General features: G+C 33.2%; 3 protein-coding genes across 4 annotated transcripts; 2 read left to right on the top strand and 1 right to left on the bottom strand.

Annotated features, from left to right (window-relative positions):
* Positions 1-5,582: 5,582 nt before the first annotated feature.
* LOC118052118 (uncharacterized) lies at positions 5,583-7,646 on the top strand. 2 transcript variants are annotated; one of them, XM_035062956.2, is made up of 3 exons: positions 5,583-6,231; positions 6,712-6,884; positions 7,522-7,646. In XM_035062956.2, the coding sequence occupies exons 1-3, from the start codon at positions 5,650-5,652 to the stop codon at positions 7,568-7,570; spliced, it is 804 nt and encodes a 267-aa protein (XP_034918847.1). In that variant the 5' UTR covers positions 5,583-5,649; the 3' UTR covers positions 7,571-7,646. The 2 variants fall into 2 exon arrangements, with proteins under 2 accessions (XP_034918847.1, XP_034918845.1); XM_035062954.2 differs by lacking the exon at positions 7,522-7,646 and adding an exon at positions 7,097-7,456 and having other exon boundaries at positions 5,586-6,231.
* A 577-nt stretch (positions 7,647-8,223) lies between these two features.
* LOC118052116 (equilibrative nucleotide transporter 8) lies at positions 8,224-10,720 on the bottom strand. Its single transcript, XM_035062951.2, has 2 exons — positions 9,936-10,720; positions 8,224-9,274 (listed from the first exon to the last, which is right to left on the bottom strand). Exons 1-2 carry the CDS (start codon positions 10,531-10,533, stop codon positions 8,580-8,582), a joined length of 1,293 nt encoding a protein of 430 aa, XP_034918842.1. The 5' UTR covers positions 10,534-10,720; the 3' UTR covers positions 8,224-8,579.
* Positions 10,721-15,683: 4,963 nt separating this feature from the next.
* On the top strand, positions 15,684-20,572 carry LOC118052114 (nuclear pore complex protein NUP1). The gene is made up of 7 exons (XM_035062950.2): positions 15,684-16,076; positions 16,265-16,329; positions 17,148-17,311; positions 17,465-17,807; positions 18,471-18,782; positions 18,887-18,964; positions 19,420-20,572. The coding sequence occupies exons 1-7, from the start codon at positions 15,797-15,799 to the stop codon at positions 20,440-20,442; spliced, it is 2,265 nt and encodes a 754-aa protein (XP_034918841.1). The 5' UTR covers positions 15,684-15,796; the 3' UTR covers positions 20,443-20,572.
* The last annotated feature ends 1,989 nt before the right edge of the window (positions 20,573-22,561 follow it).

The raw sequence follows: 22,561 nt of genomic DNA, 5'->3' as shown, positions 1-22,561 counted from the left end.
TCAAAGATCTAAATTTCATTGATTATATAGTAAAAGGCTGTTAATACTAATATTTTACGCAAGAAGGACATCATGAGAGGTTGAGAAGCTCGAGTCATGGGTCCTACGTAATGTGCTCCTCATATATATTTCTAATTGGCAGGCTGAGAGGGTTACCAAGCCATTTTATCCTAGCTTGATCAAGTTTTGATCGTTTGTATATATTATCAGAATGAAGATGCTTCGAGGCTTTTACTTGGCTGCCAAGCAATTATGAATCTCCTTCACACAAATTTGCTTGGAAATTCCACATCTATCTCTCTTTCTGGTAATGGTCCTTTACGACAAATTAAGCACAACATATTATAAATCTTGCACGATCCATGGTGCCATCACTAGCTTTACATGGATAGAAATGTTAGATTCTTGGATATCGTTGCATGCTGTGCTAATCGATTGTGCCATCCCGTTTTACTTGGTCTAAATTTGTGTTCATGTTTTTCCACAGAGACTGCTGGATGTAGCTTCATGGGCTCCTCCATTTTAAGATGGTAATGCTCTTTAAGGAATAGAGGAGAAGAAGCAGCCTTACAGGATGCTACGTCCTCCATCAAATATCCAAATAGTTACCCTATGAATATTAATTAACACTATCTTTTTAATTAAAAAAAATGCATATTTTTTTTTTCTGTTTTTGCTGTTTGATCGACGGTTTTTGCAAAAGAAAATATTTTTTAATTAAGAATTTCTCCTTTGAAAATAATGATGTGCCTTTTTATAAAACTCTACCTCTTTTTATTTATTTTTTATTTTTTATTTTGTATCATCATCATCATTATAACCACTACATCACCCTCGTCATCTCTACCATTTCAGGTATTAGCTTAGGTATCAAGCAGATTTACATCCTATCCTGTCGTTTTGGGTTAAACTAGTGAGATTGGAATAAAAAAATTTCTTATAAATACATCTGTTTGAGTGTGAATTGCATACTTATACTCAATAATGAAGGTTATTTTTTTTGTAAATGATTTTTTAACCTTTTGCTTTTTATTTTTTTATATATCATCATCTATATATCACATTATTGTTTTATCTTCAATCTTATTCTTTTTCGATAATTAGTATTATAAATTGAAACACTTTAGATCAATATTTGATAAAAATCATTAAAAAAATATATTTTCATAAATGTTATGGGATTGAAGTACATTGTATGGAATAAGATGATTTTTTTTTCTAATAACTTGATTAGTATTTGTTATTATTTAAAGATAAAGATAGAAAAAATGAATACAAAAATAAATAAATAAAAACTTGTTTGATTGAAATGACATGGATGAATACATAAAATTAATTTATAAATCTTAAAATTAATTTCTCTATTTTAAAAACAAAAAGGATATGAAGAAACATCTCACATGTCTTCACTGTATCTATCTTTAATTTTTTTTTCATAAAATAATAAACAAATGTTAGTTTAAATATTAATATTATTTTTCTCATATCTAAAAATCTCTCGTTCAAACCTCCATATATAAAACTAACGTTAAAATTAAGCTCTTTATAGTTGCATGGTTCATAGGCAATGGACCTCCACGTGCGAATAATACCTCTCATGTGTCAATTTCTTATTTGTTAAAATTCTCCCCAAGTACAAGGCAATTATTTCGCATCAGCACATACACTTATTGCATAAAGCCAAAAATAGAAAACAAAGTAAAAGTAAGAAAAAAATCACAGCAAAAAAATCTTTCTTCATAATTAATCATGTATATTGACGATTTTACCCCTACAATCATCAACTTGCACCTCTTCGTGACAAAGAAAAAAAAACAGCACGCCGCCCTCTTTGTTTTAAAATTTTATTTTATTTTAAATTAATATTTTAATATATTATTGACAAAAATAATTTTTAAAAATAAAAATATATATTATTTAATATATTTTTGAATGAAATACTTGAAAAAATAACCGCAATTATATTCTCAAACATCTTTTTAATAATCCAAGAGAATCTAATTTTTTTTTTATTTTTGTGTTTTAAAAATATTATATTTTTTTGCTTGAAATTAACTTTATTTATATTTTTAGATATTTTAATGTGTTGATATTAAAAATTACTTTTAAATTAAAAAATATTTTTTTAATATATATTTTTTAAAAAAATATTTTAAAAAAATACTCTCTTCTAAATACCGCTAAAACATAATAATCATAAGACAGACATGATAGGATGGTCATGACCTCCTAGCACCAAGACTCACCAGCCATGGGCTCCACCCAAGGTGCCAGTTTGCGATCTTGGGTCCCACAAAAGTTAAGGGCAGCCACTCAAACACATTAGTGGCAAATTCGTAGAAACTTGAAATATCTACGGGCTTTTATTGTTGCCTAAAACACCGCGGAAAAATCCTCCCCTTTCCCTTTCATGAGTCGCCACCAGATGCCAGTCCTAGCAGTGTGGACTCACGTCATGATATTGAATCTAGACCGTCCAAGGGAGTTATGTGATAAATCAAATGTTTTTAGTGGGCCCCTTCTCACATGATCATGTTTAAGCGGGTCCTACTGTAATGAAATGTTGACCGCGTACTTGCCTCCGTCCATCGTATATACGGGGAGCTCGTTAGGGTTCGTTGGGTAAGTGAAAAAGAAATAAATAAATAAATAATGGGACTTGATTTCGCTAAATTAAAAAAAGAACTAAACCCTATCAATCCAAGGTAGGGTGTTTTTAATTACACAAAATAAATAGCTTTTTGTGGGTAAAATAGTTTTTTCCAGATGATTTACTTAGTTTTATGAAATTAATGGGGTGTAATAGTTTATTAACTTTTTTCACGATTAAATAACATAAATACCCTTAAGAAAATAAAAAAAATAAGAGGGGCTTTTGCATCTTTTCATTTTTAAAATAAAAAAAATTAATTCATTTCTCTTCAAGTAAATAAATAAATAAATAAGAGATTAAGGAGTATTTTGATATTTTATCATGTTTTTTCTATTATAATCTATTTGAATTAAGAGCAAATCAATTTTTTAACAAATAAAAATAATTTTTTTAAAAAAAACCACTGAGTGGAAGTCGCTCGCACACTTTATGCAGCATCTTCTGATGACTAATAAGGTTCGACCATCATATCTTTTCGAAGTGTCCAATGATGATGCAGCTAATGAGGCTGCATGTGTAGTGCAATACATGATAGTTTGGTAACAATGAGATTTTTCTCTCCTCTCCACTCTTTTCTCTTCTTTAAATAAGTGCTCGGTCAACTAAAATTCAGAGTTGTTCTTCCATTTATTTTTAATTTTAATTGTAGTCCTTTCTTTTCTTTTCTTTTCTTATTGGTTTTTCTTTATTTTGGATTTTGGTTTTAGTTTTCATTTAATTTTATTTGTTTTTTATATCAAATATGATACCCATTCATTTGATTGTTGTTTTTTTAATACTTTTCTTGATTTGTTCTTTTTTTTGTTTCAATTTTGTCTCTTGATATTTTATTGCATTTATTTTTTTATTCATTTTTTGTCTTCATTTTTTTAATTGCTTTTTTTTTTTATCCTTTTCTTAATATTTTTATTTTGTCCCTCAATATTTTATTTCATTTTTTATCTGATTTTGGTCCTTGCTATTTTAAATGCTCTTTTTTTTTTATCATTTTCTTGTTTTATAAGGGTTATTCTAGATCGTGAGTTAGTCAATTAACTTGACTATTTTTAGATTTTTTTTTCAATGTTTTATTTTAAGCTTTTTAAATTTCATCATTTGAAATTAGACTATCAAATCTTGAACTTTTTGATTTTTTATGTCTTTTATTTTTATGGGGTTATCTCAGACTGTAAGTTTGTCAGATTATCTCGGATCGCAAGTTAGTCAAATTAACTCAAAGTGACTTAGATTTTTTTTCCAAAGTTTTTTTATTTATTTTACTTTAATCCTTTTTCTAGATCATTTTAAAAAATATATTTTTTAAATTTAGATCTCATATCGCCAGTGGTGGGTTAATATGGTGAACCTAGGTTGACTTAAGTTTTTTCTTCAATATTTTTTTAATTAATTTTTTTTCAATTTCATCATTTGAGATTAGGTTATTGGATCAGGAACTTTGTGGTTGTTTTTTTTTTTTTTTTTTACATTTTCATTCTATAGAGTATTCTGATTTAATATCCTATGTGTTTGCCAAGTTAGTCCGAGTTGGCTTATATTATCATTGCCTGTATATTTTTTTTCATTAGAAAAAATCTGAATTAACTCTAACATAGTGTGAGTAAAAAAATTAATCAAAACTACATCTCTTTCCAGTTTGATTTTAATTTTCCAATAAGTATATAAAACCAAAATATTCACCAAATAAATAAGCATACAATCAAAATGTACTAGTGTGATAAAATAAAACACATTTTTTTCTTTATATTTCATAATTTAGAATTGTGAGAGATTATTAGGTATATGTAGTAATGCACACATTCATAAGAAAAAATGAAACCATGAATATTTTTTTTTCTTTTTATGTGAATGGAAGAGAAGCACATGGATACTGTATAATGATTTCGTTTGGATTATAGTATGAATAGTAATTCAAGTTTTTTTCCTTGATTTATCTCTAGATAGTACTAATATTGAAACATATGCCTTGATAAATAATCATATGCTATAAAGTTATATTGAATCCATAAAGAAATGTTATAAAACCACACCATAGCTGCATGATAAATTAAATTTCAAAAGAAAATAAATAAATAAATAAAGACTTTCTTCCTAAAAAAAAATTAAACAATTAAAATCAACAAGAAAAAAAATATTTTGATTGATTAATATTAAATCTAGACAATGTTTCTCTAATTAAAAAGGAAGACTATGCATGTTTATATATATATATATATATATATATATAGAGAGAGAGAGAGAGAGAGAGAGAGAGAGAGAATTAGACATTTAAAAAGAAAGTTTAGAAATAAACCTGGATGATTAATGACTTTTGACTTGAATCATCTTCCCAATTTTCAAGAAACTTCCATAACTAATAACCAATTAATTACTCAACAAATTAATAAAACAATTAATCGCCCACATTATTTATTAGTGGCCAATTATCAACTACTGCGACCAAACAATCCATCAATTAATCATGTTATAAAATTGAAAAAAAATTTAAATAACTTATTCCAAAATTATACAAATTATAAATAAAAATATATTTATTAAATTTGACTAAATTAGACAAATTGTAGTGACATATTATCAAGTTAACTTCAAAGATTTTTTTAAATTTTTATCTAAACCTATAATTTTTTAATAATCTAAAATAATGTTGTTTTATTTTTAAAAATAAAAATAATATTATTTTAAAAATTAAAATTCGGAAACCCGTGACCAAGCTTTGATGACAAAGGTAAAAAGAATAAATTCAAGAAAAGATGTTTTGAAAACAATAAAATAGAAAAACAAAATTCTAAAATTAAAACTTTAGATCCTTTACCCAAACAAGCCACTGAAACTCCAATACCAAAAAAAGAACTTGTACAGTACTCTCCGAATCCCTACGTTAACAAAATCAACGGCCAAGATTCAATCCTTACTCCTATATAAAAACATCACCTTCTCCTCCTTCCTACATGCCAAGGCTCCACATTTGCAGAGATTGAGAGAAATCCAAGGCCAAAAAAATGCTTCTTAGAAGCTCATCAATGCCAATTCCGAATTCATGGATCCCTCCACACTTGAAAGAACCATCTCCAGAACCCGAATCTGTGCACCAAATTAAAAAAACCCGACCCATTTCGCTGACAGCATCATCTTCTAGTCCATTTTCTTCAATTTCTTCACAAGATCATGATTCTTTTAAAAGAATGACAAGAGCCTTTTCCGAGGCAGATTTAAGGGACCTCTCAGTGCCAAAGGGAAAACCCAGTAACGGAATCTTGAATGGAATCCCAGTTGATGAAGAAGTGGAGAAAAAGATGTCATTTTGGGAGGGTGGGTTGTTTTTTGAACGGTGTGAGGCTGGAGAGAAGGGGGAGGGTGATAATGGGGTGATGGAGGTTTTAGTGACGGGTGGTGGTAGTGATGGTGGTGGACGGAAGTTTTGTGGTGGTCGTGGTAGGTCGGATTTTGGTGATGATGGAGGATCAGGGTCTCAGGAGTCTAATGAGGGGACTGAAACTACCGATGTTTATTATCAGAAGATGATTGAAGCCAATCCTGGGAATCCTCTTTTTCTCAGAAATTATGCCAGGTTCTTGAAAGAGGTACGTGTTTGCTGTATTGCAAAGGTTCTTGTTTGCATGGTTTTTGATTTTATTTGTTTTATTTTTTTATTGAATTTGTTTGTGTTATGGTTAGATAATGTGTTTTGTGTGTGTTTGTGTATGTGTTTTTTTTTTTTTTTTTGAAGTTTAAAGAAATGGGAAGCTATGTTTCTGTCTTGTGTAGTTAATGTAATTGTATATCAACAGTGAATATCCATCTGAAATTTGTGCTTTTAAAGCTCCTTTTGTATAAAAGTTTTGCTCTTTGTAGGAAATTACTTTAATGGATACTCTCAAAGTATAAAGTTTTTGAAACTCTAAGCTACAGAATCGTGAGACAAAAAGTTTTTTAGACGTAAAAAATGATTTTCAAACACAAAAGGTAAGAGTATGAGTAAATTAGGAATGATTTAGTAAGTGAATAGGAGCCAATCTTGTTGGGCAAGATTGTTCTAATGTATTGTTTTGGAATTGGAACAGGTTCGTTTGGATTTTGTAAAAGCTGAAGAGTACTGTGGGAGAGCAATTCTAGCCAACCCTAATGATGCAGATGTTCTTTCAATGTATGCTGATTTGATATGGCAGAATCATAAGGATGCTTCTCGTGCTGAATCTTATTTCGATCGAGCTGTTAAAGCTGCCCCCGATGATTGGTAAGTACCTTTGTTGATTGTAGAGTCCATAAAATTTGCTGCTGGAACTTTAGAGACATGAATTATATCATGATCTTAGTTTCAATTTTTGATGGGAAAAAGGATTGTACGTGGATAGACAATTATCAGTATTACAATATTGTACTTTACCATTGTCGCTGTACTTATGATGGATGCCAAGTTTTAAACATGTCTTTGTTTTGATGCTGCAGTTATGTGATGGCATCTTATGCTCGGTTTCTTTGGGATGCTGAAGAGGAGGAGGAGGAGGAGGAGAGGGGGAGCAGGAACAGAGAGAAAACATGACCAAATTGTCACCGCGAACTTTTTTCCATGGATCCAAGCCTCCTCTCCCTCCTTTAGCCGCCTCATCTTGAGACCACCACCTCTCCCAAAAACCTTGTATCATAGCTTAGACATAACTTCTGACCTTTGTTTATACATCCTTTCTTTTTGCAATTTTTGTAGTAACCTTTTAAGCTGCACAGTTGAGTTGTTTGATTACCATGCTTTGCTCGTCTAGCCATTTGATGTAGAAAGAAAAATAAAAGATAAGACGAGTTTTTATGGCATTGCCTCTCTTACTTTCTGCTTGGCTTGTTATGTATTTGTCAATAAAGTTCTCTTGTTCTGGCAGGGATTGCTGCCACTGCATAGTGGAGTTTTGCTTAAACTTTGAAGTTTGAAATATCCTTTCCTCTGGTCATGCAAGTATCCCCCCTATAGATAAGCATTGTGGTTGGACAGAAAAGAGTTGTCCAATGCTGTAGATATTAGCATAATTAAGACAATAACAATGCGTTTAGCATGTTATGTACTGCCTCTTAAATTTCGTTTAGGGTTGATGCTTCACCTTCAATTAACCTGAAGGAATCAAGGAAATGATAAAGCGTGGATAGATTAAATCGTTAAATTATCATTATCTATCTTACCCTGTATTCAATAATAGTCCCAGGAGCGTTAAAATTTTCTATATGCTATTTGCTAGTACAGTAACAGGACCTGATCTACCAGTTTGCCAAGACCTGATCTACCAGTTTGCCAAGATGTGAGTTGTTAGGTTAGGGCTTGCCCTTCACATCAAGTATTGGGATTCTACGACTGCAAAGCTATGCTTGCAACTCAAGCTAAGCCCTGTAAGACTTAAATAATGTTATTATTTTTGGTCCATGCCAGCTCCCTGATTGATAGTATCAAACAGCCTCCAGCTAGAGATTGAATAGTCAAAGTCTCGACAAAGACTAGCGGAAGCCTGGCGGACAAGCTGTCATTGAACGTTATAGCTTCATTTTCTAAGCAAATTCACTAACAGCTACCGCGGGGGATTCTGATTCGCGTGTTCTGAGATATATCGAGATTTTCTTGTTTTAATTATCTTTCAGTGTATGTTTGAGGTCATCTGGCCTCTGTTACATCATCCTTTTGAGTGCAAATGGGAATATTTGGAGAGTCAAACCTGTGCTTTAGAAAGGGTAAGAGAGTACTCTAATCTTCTTCAATACACAAAGGATAAGGATACTTTCACTCAGAACAAGAAATCTGCAGCTGATTGGGAAACTAAAGAGTGATAGCTGTAAATTCATATCATTTGCCATCGATTATTCCTGGTGCTAACCTCCGGTTAGTTTTGTTCTTGAATTTTACCTGTGAATATAATCTGTTCCCAACTAGCCTGAGAGACCAAAAAAAAGAGGCTCAAATGATCCAAAACCAGCCAATAACTGATCCACCAACCAACCCTATTCCTAGGAACACAACCATTGCAATTGCAGATAACTCTGCTTCTGAAACTGATACTGCCATGGGAGCAAGGATCATGAGAACACTTGTCAGATAGCCATTAGTCACTCCGAGCATGAAAGTTAGAATTGCCACGGGTACTTCAGTTTTCAGCCACTTGGGTCCATTGAGACAAGCAGCAAAGAGAGGATAGAACACAAGCCTTAGAATGCAACCCCATGTTGCCTTCTTAATGCTCTTCAGAACATATATTGCGGTTAAAGATTTCCCTGTGAAGTCTGCAACATTGTATATTGTTATCAGCAAAACGGGATACCAATCTTTTAGTAACTTGGACGAGAGATCTTCTGCTATGAAACCAGGAAATATCGACAACGTCACGATATAAATCATGAGAACACCAAAAGCTGGCCATCGAATTTTTCTTGCTACTGCCCGAAATTTTGGTTTTGGAAACAGTGAATCATCAGGAGCAAGTTTGTAAAGCTGTTCCATAACTGGTAGTTTGTATAACAAATTGGAAGAGAGAGCGCAACACAGCAGAATGATGGCGCTAACTATAAAGTAGAAGTGAGCACTTGTTCGGAGACGTTGAGGGTTCTGAGGGAGTGATGCCTTTGTAATGATCCTCAAGATGGAAATGAGAACACCTGTTACAAGCAATTGATGTAGTCAGGGGAACTGAGTATGATTCCTTAAGCTGTCTAACAATATCTGCTTCACCACAAAGTTCAAGCAAGACAACAAACATTTATTTTACATCTTTCTCCTAAAAATATGCTAAGAATTATACAGTTTAAAACCAACTTCTCGGAAGCATAACTGATAGTGGTAATACTTAATAGGGTTGGTTTCTGATGGATTCGTTGAGGCTCTAGTCCCCTGCAATCTTTCCAGAAGTTATGTTGTGCCAAGAAAGTACTTGCTGGCAATGATGGAAAAAGTGAAAACATGCTATTGCTGGAAATGATTGCTTATTCTGAATAACCTGTCTAAGCAAAAAACAGTGAAGATTTGTGCCTTGATCTAAATTCGTGGAAGTAAATCTATAACTTTGGCCCTGAAAGGAAAAGACAGTCTCCTTAGGATGCTATTTATCTTCATCAAATTCTCTCCAACAGGTGAAAATGATTCGGTGACCACTATGTTGTTTGCTTTTAACTCATAATTTGGAAGAGACAATATGCTTTATCATAATAAGAACCTACCATTGACCATGTCTCCTACTCACCTACTCTTTAATACTTCCTTTTCTGTTGAATCATGGAAGAAATGACAAGAAAAGTTGGGAGTTGTGGTATTATATAATACCTGAAGAGGCAGTTCCTGCAAAAACAGCCTGCATGTACTGTTTTGGAAGCTTTCCAGCTGCTCCTATCAAACTTCCTCCTACCAATCCATCAGCTATACCACAAACCACGACTGATGCAACTGTCACACCATAGGCTCCATTTGATCTCCCTTCTGGCCCGCTGCCACTCGAAGACCAGTCTATTAGTGGAGCCACCATTAGAGAGAGTACAAAAATGCAAAATCCCATGTTCATTCTTAATCTGTAACTTAGCTGCTTGCTCCAGCCACCCCAACTCACGACTATTAGTAGAACCAGAACAGAAGAGCTCATGTAAGCTACAGAAAAGACCTTCTCAATGTGCTTGGTTGGATAGAGATAGCCAAAGTAATCAATAGCTGTGATAAAAGCGTTCCATGGAAGCAAATTACCAGCACCGAGCAGAAAATGGATTATATAAGCAATTTTGTAGGTGTCCCTTGTCTCAGGATGATCTGCAGCTCCTTTCCCACCTTCCATTTTTTGCATTCTTGCAGTCATCTTACTTCTTACAGTCTTCGGTCTTAATATAGGCGGAACTAAATGTTTCAAATTATGGAGGTCGCACATGCATGACATGCTATTTAGTCATTTATGCAAACCCTGTACAACTAGTGTTAGTGAGTTTTTTTTTTAACCTTGTTAGCTTGGGAATTTTTTTTTCATTGTGCTACTTGGAGAAAAAAAAAACTAACCAACAACTTCCTAACAGGAGCCAGTAGGCCTAGTTGACAGCTTCACATAGTTTTCTTTTCTTTGTTTTTTTCTTCTCAGATTTGATTGATGGGTTGGTTATGGAATCAATGGGGATAATTCATGTAGGAAATTATGGATGGGTGGTGTTAGAAGCACCTTTAAGTGCAGTACCTGCTCATGGTGTAGGTTTTGATGGCAGTGTGACTTGGCCAGAATCTTACAAAAACTATTTGCTAGTTAGTCACCAATAATCTATAACCACTGAGTTCTAGCAATTATTGGGTCCATTTGAAGTCAGATCACAAGTCTTTTCCAGATTTTCAACATCTTCCTGCAGATCATTTCACAAGTTGCAGGAAAATCATTTGCTAATGAGAGGGGAAAGAATCCAGTATATATCAACTCATCCGCTAATTTCTTTGTTAAAGCCCTTTCGGCTTCATAGCAAGTATTTTTCAACGCAAGATTTGATTTCTCTCTAATTTTAGTATTCTAAAGGGTTTACACTTGTGTCAAACTGGTCCTGTCACGGGTGGTGCCTTGAAGTGAAAGGAAAGGCCTTTCGGCTTTCGGTGTGGATTAGGTCCTCTGTATGATTATCATGCGGAACTTGATTTTGTCCTCAGATGTCAAGAGATGTTCAGAACTGTAGATCTTGACCCCCCCAATCCCCCTTTAACATCTGTCAATACTGCTATTATAAGCTGCAATCATTCCTTACCTTTCTTCTCTTTTTTCTGTTACTTTATGATGACAGGTAAACCATCAACAGCTAGCCCACCATCGTCCCCGCAACCTGGTGGTAAAATCCTACCTTAAAGAAAGGCTTCTTTTACAAAATCTTACACAAAAATGTACCATGATGACGATGATGATGGTGTTATTCTGCTATTGGTTTGAAAAATATTAATGTTTCTGCCTATTCAGAATTTTTTCAAACTCAATGATGGCGACAGACATGAGAGAATAGTAATGGAGACAACATTTGCAACTGTTAACTAATTATAACACAAAAGCAGCTAATGTTTGCCATTCTTCAAAATTGTCTGCAGCAACTCAAGAGCATGTCATAGCAGAACTTTTAGACCATAAAGAACACAACAACAAAAAAGCAAGCTAATGGTGGCCGTGCTTCAAAATTATTTAGCTACAACACTCCATAATGGAGATGGACTTGACTTCCCTTTATGGCAATGTGACCCTAAGCATCCTAGGTGATTATCAGAATGTTGCCCGTATAAAGAAAAATCAAAAGGGCTTTTTACCTAACCACGAGCATGAAAGTTGAGAGTTGTTTATAAAAAGACAGATACTAACAAAGTGTTCTTTAGTTTATCTATTAATTCTTATTTTCTTTTAGCTCTTTACCAAAGGTTTAGGGGCAAGATGGCATGGCTGTACTTCAAATTATAATCTTCCCCTAACTCATTCTTTGTAAACAATTATACCAGTCGGCAGTTATCCCGTTTGCGTTTGATATATTACCGTATAAATAATGAGAGAAAAAAAAAAGAGGGGACAATGAGATATATTTTTCTTTATATTTTGTTTTGGAAGTATAAAAACTCAATTTCAAACTATTCTAAAACATATTTATTTAAAATAGCATTTGATTATGGTATAAAGACAGAAGAAACAAAAAGACTTGGGACACACAGACATGCATCATAGGCTTAGAAAGAAAATAAAAAAAACAATCAATTTAATAAGGTTAAAATATTAAAACCCATCATCGTCATAATAAAACTAAATATCATTATACAAAAAAAAAATTAAAGCAGATTATAAAACTTAATTTCCAATCAATTTAATTTTAAATGATAAAATTAAAAAATATTCTATTTAAAAATAACAAAAATACCCTGAATTAAACTTAGGTTAATTTATTAAGCACAATTCTTTGATCATGAGGTCAAAATAACCCAATAGAAAAAAAATAAAACAAATAATGAAGTATAATTTCTAATCAAATTTAATATTAAATGATGAAATTGAAAAAAAAATTAATTAAAAAAAGGAAAAAAACCGAATCGATTTGGTTAACTCACCAAACCTGTGATCCATGTAGTAAGAGTGAAATAACTCAATTAAAAAAATACAATATTAAAGGATGATTTTTTAAAATTAAGCATTAATTAAAAAAACAAAAAAACAAACAAAATATTATTCTAATAAATAATGCTTAATGAGAAAGGTACAATAAAAACCTCTTCTCATTTTTAAAGTGGGATAGCCCCTCAATCCTAAATCCCTCCTATTCTTTCATAGATTGAACATAAAACCTCCAAATATAATCCCAAAATTTTTGGACATTAACAAAAACTTAAAATGGAAGGGCGGTCTCGAAAATGTTGGAGCAATGCTTTTTTTATTTTGGTCTTCAAACTTCTTTTATCATTGATTAAGTTATTCAATTACAAAATTGATAGTTAATTGCTTTCTATTTATTAACCAAGGTTAAAATTGAAATAAAAAGAACCAAGATGCAAAAGGTGATGAAAATAGATGGTATGTTCAAAGCTAGCGTAAAAAGTTTAATTTAGTCCTTTAATTTTTAAAATGATACCTTTTTGGCCCCTTAATTTTTTTCCTCTCAAATTCAATTTTGATATAAAACTTTATTTTTGTTATTTTTTTAGTCTTTATTTTGTGAGAGATGAGAAAGAGCATTGTCGAATTTCGATATAGAGAGAGTTGTTCTTTTCACTAATTTTGACCATGAAAATTATTGAACGTGGTATTTAGTGGCTCTATTTGATGAAAAGAGTTTGATAGTTATTATTTAAAACCTTAATATTGCCTGAAAATAGATGAAAGTCGAGGAAGAAAATCTAACCCAATTTGATTTTGTATTTTTGATTATTTTTTGGGTTTCTTAAGTTGATAAATTGATTTCTAGATATTATAAAAATGTTTATAAGGATTTTTTTGTTATAATGGGTTAAGAAAGGGTTTTTAGGGCAAAAAACATTATGTTATAATTTTCCAACCATCACACTAGTAGCTAGAATTAAGGCAAACAAATGACATATTATTTTATTATTATTTTTTTAAAGTTCATCCTCCCTTTAAAAAGACAAAAAAATTAAATATACGAGGCCTAAGCACATACGCTCAGACTTGAAAGCCCATGTGTCTAGGTTTTTTTTTAGAGACCTAGAAGTGTTGGGCCACCAAGCTCATATGTCTAGGTTTTTTGAAGTTTTTTTTTATAATATTTTTTTATATTTTATATTTCAATATAAAATAAATATAATAAAACAATTATAAGACCCCAGTGAATCCATGATTATAAAATCCTAGGTGAGATTTTAGTACCTTTATTTAGTCAATATCTATAAGGTTATTCCCAAATTAGAAATTTATCTAATTTCAAATGCCATTGTTTTCATTTTCTTTCCTCCTATCAATCAATTCTCAGTAACACACAATGCAACTATTATTTGAATTCGTTTTCATTTATCCATAATATTTGTATTTATTAAATTCAATTTAAACCTTATTTGGGTTGATTTTTCAGTTGCATATGATAAATTATTGAGGTTTTGTTGATATGATTAATCAATACTAAAATAAATAAATGAAATGAAATGCTATTATCTTAATAAAATAATTGTCTTGTCTTGAATTAACTCAATAATTCAAAAATTAATAAAAAAAACCCGGACTTTTTTACCTAGTTTGGTCTAAATCCAATTAAAAAACTAAAGTTATATCTATAACATTAAATTTTTTTTTTGTTTATTTTTACATTTTAAAACTATTTTAAAAAAAATTTGGATTTTGTTTTGGTGTATTTAAATTATTTTGATATAATGATATTAAAAAATAAAATTTAAAAAATAAAAATTATTATAATATTAAAATTATCTAATTTTTTTTTCAACAAGTGAAAAAAAGAAGAAGTTACTGTCACCATTAGTCGGTCCCAGATAAAAATGGTTCACCATAACAATTCGCAACGGTCACCACAATCAATTTGTTGTCATTTTGAAAATGAGAAAATTAAAAGGTCAAAAATATTTTTAATTCCTAGGATTTAGAAATTTAAATTTAAATCTCAATTCATATCTGTTCATAATGTTTCAACATTTGATCCTGTAGTTTCTACAAAACTTTCAATGTAACCCTCTTATAGTTAAAATGATTAACCGAGTCTTATTTGACTTGATTTTTGGTTTTTTCTTTTTTTTATATAAATATATTTATTATGAGATATTTTCACATGATAGTTTACAAAATAAAAATGGAGAAAAATTAAAACAGTTACAAGGAATTTATATTTAAATATTTAAACCAAGTAAAAATATCTTGAATATTCAATTAACATGAGAAATAAAATATACTATGGAAGTTAAGGTAAGAAATATAGTATTATACTCAATCCCACCCGCCATAACCCAAAAAAAAAATACATTTTCCGAATATCAAAAGCCAAAAATAAAAATCAAAACTTAAAAAAACAATCCTCATTATAAATTGAATGCTTACTTTTTTTTATTTGCATCATCTTATGCTAATAAGATATAGGGGTGTAACTGTTTTTTTACTAATAAAATGTAGGGTTTAACTTAATTGGTCATGTTCTGTGTTTGTTTCTTAGAAATCATCACTTCGAGTTCTACAAATTTCAGAGTCACTAGAGGTTTACATGGTCGTTAATTTCAAGGTCCGTAAGATTAGTTGAAATAGATACAAACTTGTCCGAACACCTATATTAATAATAAAAAAAAGATGTAAGACTACCCATGCTAGATATATTAATAATAAAAAAAAGATGTAAGACTACCCATGCTAGAAAAATTACAATATAAATATAAAATTTACAAATAACAATGGGTAAAAGAAACATCTCATCAAAATAAATTTGTTTCATGTTTAAAAATCGTTTAACATTTCTCATATCTCAATTATACAATCCATGAATGGTGAAATCGAAACTTTTATTAGTTTCAATACAAGTTGAAATATATATAATAAGTGAAGGACTCTAATGTAGTTTCCCCCTTAAAAAGATAACAAAAACAAGACACAGTAAAAAAACAAGGCGCGGCCTTTCCTCCTCCTTGCTCTCTTTCTCTCGCTCTGGACCTAGTAAATTTCTACTTCCACTACGGCTGACACTGTCAGAGAAGTAAGAAATCAAATGGGAAGCACAAACGACGGCGAAACGATGTCGTTGGGACGAAAATCGATAGTGGAAGTTCGAGGAGCCGGGGGTAAATTGAGGAAGCCGCCGTCGCGGAGGCCACTGGCAACACCGTATGCTAGGCCGCAGGATAACCAAGCGCAACGGCGTCGGTGGTTGTCGAAGCTGGTGGATCCGGCTTACAAGTTGATTTCTGGCGGTGCGAACTTGATTTTCCCCTCTTTCTTCTCCAAATCGGAGTCTGTGGATGACGACGCTAATCGGGAAGAAGATGACGGTCAGTTTTGATAGTCTCTGTTTTCTTTGTGATTAAGTTTGATTATTTAGGGTTTTGTATTAAGTATTTTGAATGATGATGTTTTTTTTTTTTTAATATTTTTTGAAGCTGTCGATTTGCGATTATTTATTTATTTATACGTTTTTATTTTTAATTTGATTAGTTATATGTTTTTAATTTATTTATAGTGAAATCACATGAGGAGGTGGAGGAGCAGAATGCTAGTGGTGATGATGCCAATCTCACTGTTAATGTAAGGCAAAACTTTATATCTTTGTGGAAAAACATTCAAACTTTCAATTACATAGGTTGAATTGAGGAATGTTGGCCTTGAAATGAATGAAGTGTGTTGTTTGACTTGTTCCCAATTTTGAGTCTAGTTCGAAATATTTGGATGACATACTTGCTGCAACTTTCTTTTGTTGGAACAATTACTTTTTGATTCGGGTTAGCTGATGGTTTTGTAAGGAGTAATGCTTGGTATGATGAATGGTTTTTAATGAATACTAAAAATAGAGGTAGTGTTTTTTTCCCCTTTTCTATTGCAACTTCTGGATCATTTATGTCTAGTGTATACATGATGAATTTGTTTAATCTATTTTGCTATATGAGTCATTACTTATTTTGAAGGTGCAGAAAAACACCTGGTATTCTTGATGCAAATTGATTGTAAACAGTAAACCTCATTTCCGTTTCTTTTTTTTCCCCTTTTTTTGTGGGTTCTTCATGTCATGTGTTTTTTGTGCTACATTTTGCTAGTTTAATTTATGTTTTGGAGAGTAATGAAATCTTCTAACAGCTTATCAGGGATAGTAATATATGTTTGTTATTTTGTGCATTTGTTCCTTTCTAACTGGTATCGATTTAGATTTTAGAATATGAAGTTGTAAGTTTTTATTCTCTGTTTGTTTTATATTTTCATGAGCATTTACTGAAAGAATGTTATGATTGATCTATTCATGAATTATTTGTACAACAGTGTTATTATAACATAAGCTTTTCTTCGGGCTTTTTAACTTCTGGCATTTCTGCGAATAAAATAGTCTCACCATTGGGAATTATTTGTGGCAGCAAGCAGCACCCAGATCAACTGATGTAGCTGGTACTAGCAGAGCTGCAGAAATATCCAAGAGTGGTTCTGACTTTGAGGGCCATGAACATCAAAAACTTGGCATTTCTGGTCATAATGGGCTTTCTGAAATTGAACAAGTAGTGAAGGACCGAAAGTTTTCTAGGTAATGATAATTGATTACATGTGTAAATATAATCTTAAAGAAACATGGACTTTTCGTACCACTTTTGTTCCACCATTGCCATTGAACTGACATGGAGCCTGGTTGTGATGATCTAAATATGAAAAATTCATAGTTCTCTCCATCACTATGCAGGGATGAAATTAGTCGTTTGATGGAGATACTTCATTCAAGAGCTGTTAATCTTCCGAATGTTGAGCAAGAAAAGGAACACTCAAGCATGACTGCTAGAGATGTTGGAAGGCCTGCTGCTGCCATTGAATGTTCAAGAAAGTCAACTGAAGAAAAGCAAGAAGATATTAACACAGCTATTTGGGGAACTTCAAAAATTCAAGAAAAGAGATATTCAAGCGTGATTCCTGGAGTTGTTGGAGGCCTTGCAATCCCCTTCGAAAGTTCAACAAAGTCAACTGAAGAAAAGCATGAAGATTTGAATACAGCTATTTGGGGAAACTCAACCCCTCTTGTCAAGTCAACTGTGAGTGGAATAAATTATTGCAATCAATGTGCATTTTCAATGCAGCATGTGTTTATAAATACGATACAATGTATATTAGATGTTCAAGGCGCATGCTTCTCTAAATTCATGTACTTTGCAAAGCACATGCTTCTCTAAATTCATGTACTTTCTCATGCATCAAGCACTGGATTTTCATATCAGGGAAGATACATGCAAAAGATCATTCTTGAGATTGCTTATACATTTGTGTTTGGAACTTAATCTGAATATACATCTGCATGCAGGCACACACTCATATGAGCTATTTTTTCAGCACACCATTGGAATTAAGGCTTAAAGTAAACTTGACCAGATTATGACTTTAGGAATTAAGTTACAATTTGGACATCAGTGCTTGACAGTGTTTTTGTTAATGGCATGGCTGTCCACTTGCATCCTCCAAGGAAAAGAGTTTTTTTTTGGAAAGGCTTGAGAGGAAATTGGGAAAAAAAAAGACAGGAATCTAAGTTCTATTCATATACAACATACAGACAGATATACCTCTATATTTGCTCTTTTTTTCATAATTGCTAGGAATGGTTTACTTTTGCAAATGCACAAGTGAACACAAAATTGGATGCATACTCTGTTTTCATTTTCTCATATCCATGGATAGCCTGATAGTTGTGTGTAATCTCACAGCTGCCAGATGATGTTGGAGCCTCACCAATTGATATTGCAAGGGCTTATATGGAAAACCGAGCATCAGAAGTAGGCTTTGGCTCTAAGAGTTTAATTTCAAAAGATCGAGGGGCATTAGTGATTGGCAACCTGCTTGGATCAAAGCCATTTTTGCCATCTCCTTCACCTAAGCCCTCCACATGCTGGCCAGGTGCCATGGTACAGGATCAGCGTGGGTTTATGACTCCACAAAGTCAAAGAGGGAGATTCGGGCTTCACAATTTCCCCCGAACTCCTTATTCTAGGACTTTTTATTCAAAGTCTAAGTCACAGGTATGTGGAATCAAGTTTTCTTATGCCAATGGTGCTTTTTTGGACGTGATTCATCACATGTGAGATGACTCTTTTCTCTTCTACACATTTATTGGTTGCTTCAGTTACAAGGTGATCATGATAGGCCCTTGAATATGACGTCATCTCCCTTTCAGCAGCCTCAAACTCCTGTACACGGACAGGTAACTTTCTTTGTCTGGAGTCATTGTGTTTTTATGTCTTGTCTATGTAATTTATTTCAATGGGATGCCATCATGTTGTTCTGTTACCTTGGACAAGAAAATTTTAAATTTATGGAATGGTAATTTTTCCATATTCATAGTCATCGTGTTTTTCTGTCTTGTGGATGTGATTATCATGTTCTTTTGTTTCTTGGACAAATATATATATATGGCATAATTGTGTGATATGTTATAGTGATTCTAGTCTTGGTCGAGACTTAACACTCCAGTGGAATTTTAGATGCATTGGCTGCATGAAAATGAACTAATTTCTTGGCCTAAGGTGAAGTCTTTTTGTCCTGTCATAGAAATTTTCTTTTGTCTGTGATTCTATGTTGCTGTTGTTTTGGTACAACTATTGTCATTATCAATAAACTTTCAAGTACTGTTCTTAATTTCAGTTTTTGAGCTTGTAGGTGAATTCAAGGGGCAATTCAGTGGATGATGTACATGGTTCTGTTGGACCCATTCGTAGGACTAGGATACGGCATAAAGCTGTCGCAGAAACTCCTTCTAGAGGGTCTGCTAGTTATCATTCAACTTTAAACAGTCCTCAGGTGGAAAACTTCAATGCCTTTGAAGGATTATTTTCAGGTGTAAAGAAGAATACAGAAAAAGGAGGAACAAGTAGCCCCTCAAAATTTCTGGCAGCGGATAGTGAGCCACAAAGCTCCAAAGTCAGTTTTCCATCTGTTCCTCCACATTCCAGGCAGATGGCTCAGAAAATATTAGAACACCTGGAGAGAAATTTGCCAACTCCTAAAGAGAAATCTGCTGAGTTGAGGCTAGCCACCTCCTGGAAGAAATCCCTCTCCTCAAACAACAATAATAGCTTGGCCAATGGCCTTGATTCTTTGAGAAAACCAGATCAAGCTGACAAAACAAATTCAGCTCAGGCGACTGAAGATAGAGGGAATCTTCTTTTTAAGTTTGCTCCTCGGGAAGTTACTGTTCAAGCTGACACTGCTGCAAAAAATAATACTGCAGCTTCAGACTTGAAGGCTGTGCCAAATGCCGCTTCCTCGGAGTTTCCAAGTTTTCAGAAGCCTCCCACTCACTCTTCAGGGAATAAACCAGCTTTGCCTTCTATTACCGTTGGCAAGCCTGATCAAAGATGGGCGTTATCTTCTGATAAGACAACTTCTGGATTTACCTTCCCTGTCTCTGCATCTTCGGGTGTAAACTCTGAGCCTCCAACACCAACCATCATGCCATCAACCTCAGCCACCGTTCCGTCTCCGCCTAAAGATGCATCCTCAATTCCTTCATATAGTTTTGGCTCTAAGAAGTCTGATCCTGCCCTTGTTTTTTCTTTCCCTTCAACAAGCAACGCCTCTATACCAGACAATGCATCTTCCGATCTGAAGTTCAAGTTTGGATCAGAGAAGACAACTAGGTTATCTTTCAGTTCTATAGGCAAAGATGCCATCTGCTATTAGATAAAACAATGACATTTTTGTGTCCCCCCTCCCCCCCCTGGTATTTTTAGGTATTCATCCTTTTCTAACATTTGCCAAATTAACTGCATTGAATTATTAGTTATTGACAGAACTCATGTAGTTGTTCTCATTTCTGAATCATCATAGCCCCAAGCCCGATGATTGGGCCAGGGTCCATGTCCAATCTGTTTAGGCCCAAATACCCGCTGGTGAGTTTGCTTTGGGGCAGACAAGAGTGGGTCCTTACTGGCCCCCAGCTGTTCCTTGTTGTGGATGAAACTTGATGATTTAAACAGTAAGTTGCATAAATTCTTATGACACGATTGAAGAATTTGTGTACAGAAAGGCTTTGGTTTTCAACATTAGAACATGATGCCGTGGGAATCACATGTTGCTCCCATTTTCATTGCAGGAAGAACTTGTACCCTATCAGCTAGCTTACAATTATTATTATTCACCCTGTCCCTGTGGGTTCCATCTTAACGACCATTGAATTTCATGATGCCCCACCTTTTTCCTCTTCTTTTCCTGGTTTAATTTCATTTTCTTCCCTCTTGTTGTCCTTGCTACCTTAGATTGAGATCTAATTTAACTCTGGAAAGTCTGTGCATCCTCTTGATTTTTTTTTAAACTACTAGGCTTCAAGTCTCAAGTTTAATTGTGAAAAGTAAAATTGTACGGGTAATCCATTGCTGTTGTAGATGGTTTGATTTTTGACCACACAACAAATATAATTTAGGTCCAAACCAGAGCTTCTATGTTTTGCCCTTTTATGTGTCAAGTTCACATGGGCTCTACATGAAAATAAAAAAAATTCAATCACTAAACGCAAGTGGTGGTGTTTGGTGCACATGGGGTTCTAATGGTTTCAAATGCATCCTCAATCCTTTGCTGCAAATTTAGACCTCAATTTAGATGCATAAAAATTAGTCCAAAGTTACTAAGTGGATGTCAATTTGACAAAAAAGAAGTTCTCGGACTGCAAAATTCCACAAGTTGTTTATAAAGGCACGGAATTAGATCTTTTGATTTGTGGATTTTGGGTCAACCTAGTAATCCAACTATTCAAAGTTTAACTCGAGTTAGGTTTTTTTTGTAACTCACCTAAAAAATTAATATTAAAAAATTTGATTGATCTAAAAAAATTTAGATGAGATTTAACTCCGTTTTTATTAAAAAAAATGTTTATGTTTTCTTATGTTACGAACAATTTTTTATTTTAAAAAACAAACTATGTTGTTTTGAAATAAAGTTAGTTTGATTTATTGACTCACAAGTTTAGAACATGTTTAGCGATATAACTAGTTGTGTATTTGTTGAAAATCTAGTTATTTTTTTAAATTAGTTTTTGATGTTTTTAGATGGTTTTGATATATTACCGTAAAAAATAAATAAATATTATTTAAATATATTTTTGAATGAAAAATAACCTTTGTAACAGTACTAATGAAATGATGAATGCCTGAGATGCCACAATTATTAAGGTATATGGGAATAGGAACAGGAACAGTGGGAACTAAACTGAATACATGACCAGTAGAAGGCAGCAAGATACAAGGAGAGCAAAAGGTCCAAATGGAACCCAAAGGAAGAAACAGAGTGCGAGGTGCGAGGTGCGAGGTGCGAGGTGGGTGGGTGCGGGAGGGAAGGGGGATGTGTCACTGTGGCCTGTGGGTGTCTGTGCGTGCGTGGATGACATTGAAATGATATTAATGCGTTTGGCAGACATGAATTTGACGTTTCAGATTCTAATGTCAGAAATGGGGTTGCAGATTTCAGAGCAGCAGCAGCTGTGTGCGGTGGAGGAGCTTAAAGCCACCATGCGCTCAGATGACTGTACTATTTTGTATTTTGTCTCTGTTTTCTGTAAAATAAATTAGGTGCCAGAAAACAACAACAACACTATATGTGCCAGCTTGTAATCGACTACAATCCACTTGCTGATCCCGATGAGAATCAATCATTACTCCTTACCTATATCCTTTCTTCTTATCACTTCTCTTCCTTCTCCCATCTTTCTTTCCCTTTTATCCCTGCTTAGTTTCACCACTGCTGCTGACGTGCCCGCCCTCTGCTGCGTCCCCATCTCCCAGCTATTTCATTTATTAACTTTAAATGA

This window comes from Populus alba, chromosome 18 (assembly GCF_005239225.2).
Source record: "Populus alba chromosome 18, ASM523922v2, whole genome shotgun sequence".
In the NCBI taxonomy this organism is placed as follows: domain Eukaryota; kingdom Viridiplantae; phylum Streptophyta; class Magnoliopsida; order Malpighiales; family Salicaceae; genus Populus; species Populus alba.
This window is presented reverse-complemented; position numbering and strand designations above follow the sequence as displayed.

What these genes read in the sequence shown, in the direction of transcription:
- LOC118052116 (XM_035062951.2), bottom strand. Translation starts at nt 10,533, where the DNA reads ATGTCATGCATGTGCGACCTCCATAATTTGAAACATTTAGTTCCGCCT. An exon ending in TGCAGGAACTGCCTCTTCAG is followed by an intron (nt 9,275 to 9,935) that starts GTATTATATAAT and finishes TGCTTGTAACAG; the next exon opens with GTGTTCTCATTTCCATCTTG.
- LOC118052118 (XM_035062954.2), top strand. Translation starts at nt 5,650, where the DNA reads ATGCTTCTTAGAAGCTCATCAATGCCAATTCCGAATTCATGGATCCCT. An exon ending in ATGCCAGGTTCTTGAAAGAG is followed by an intron (nt 6,232 to 6,711) that starts GTACGTGTTTGC and finishes GAATTGGAACAG; the next exon opens with GTTCGTTTGGATTTTGTAAA. An exon ending in AAAGCTGCCCCCGATGATTG is followed by an intron (nt 6,885 to 7,096) that starts GTAAGTACCTTT and finishes TTGATGCTGCAG; the next exon opens with TTATGTGATGGCATCTTATG.
- LOC118052114 (XM_035062950.2), top strand. Translation starts at nt 15,797, where the DNA reads ATGGGAAGCACAAACGACGGCGAAACGATGTCGTTGGGACGAAAATCG. An exon ending in ATGCCAATCTCACTGTTAAT is followed by an intron (nt 16,330 to 17,147) that starts GTAAGGCAAAAC and finishes TATTTGTGGCAG; the next exon opens with CAAGCAGCACCCAGATCAAC. An exon ending in ATTCAAAGTCTAAGTCACAG is followed by an intron (nt 18,783 to 18,886) that starts GTATGTGGAATC and finishes TGGTTGCTTCAG; the next exon opens with TTACAAGGTGATCATGATAG.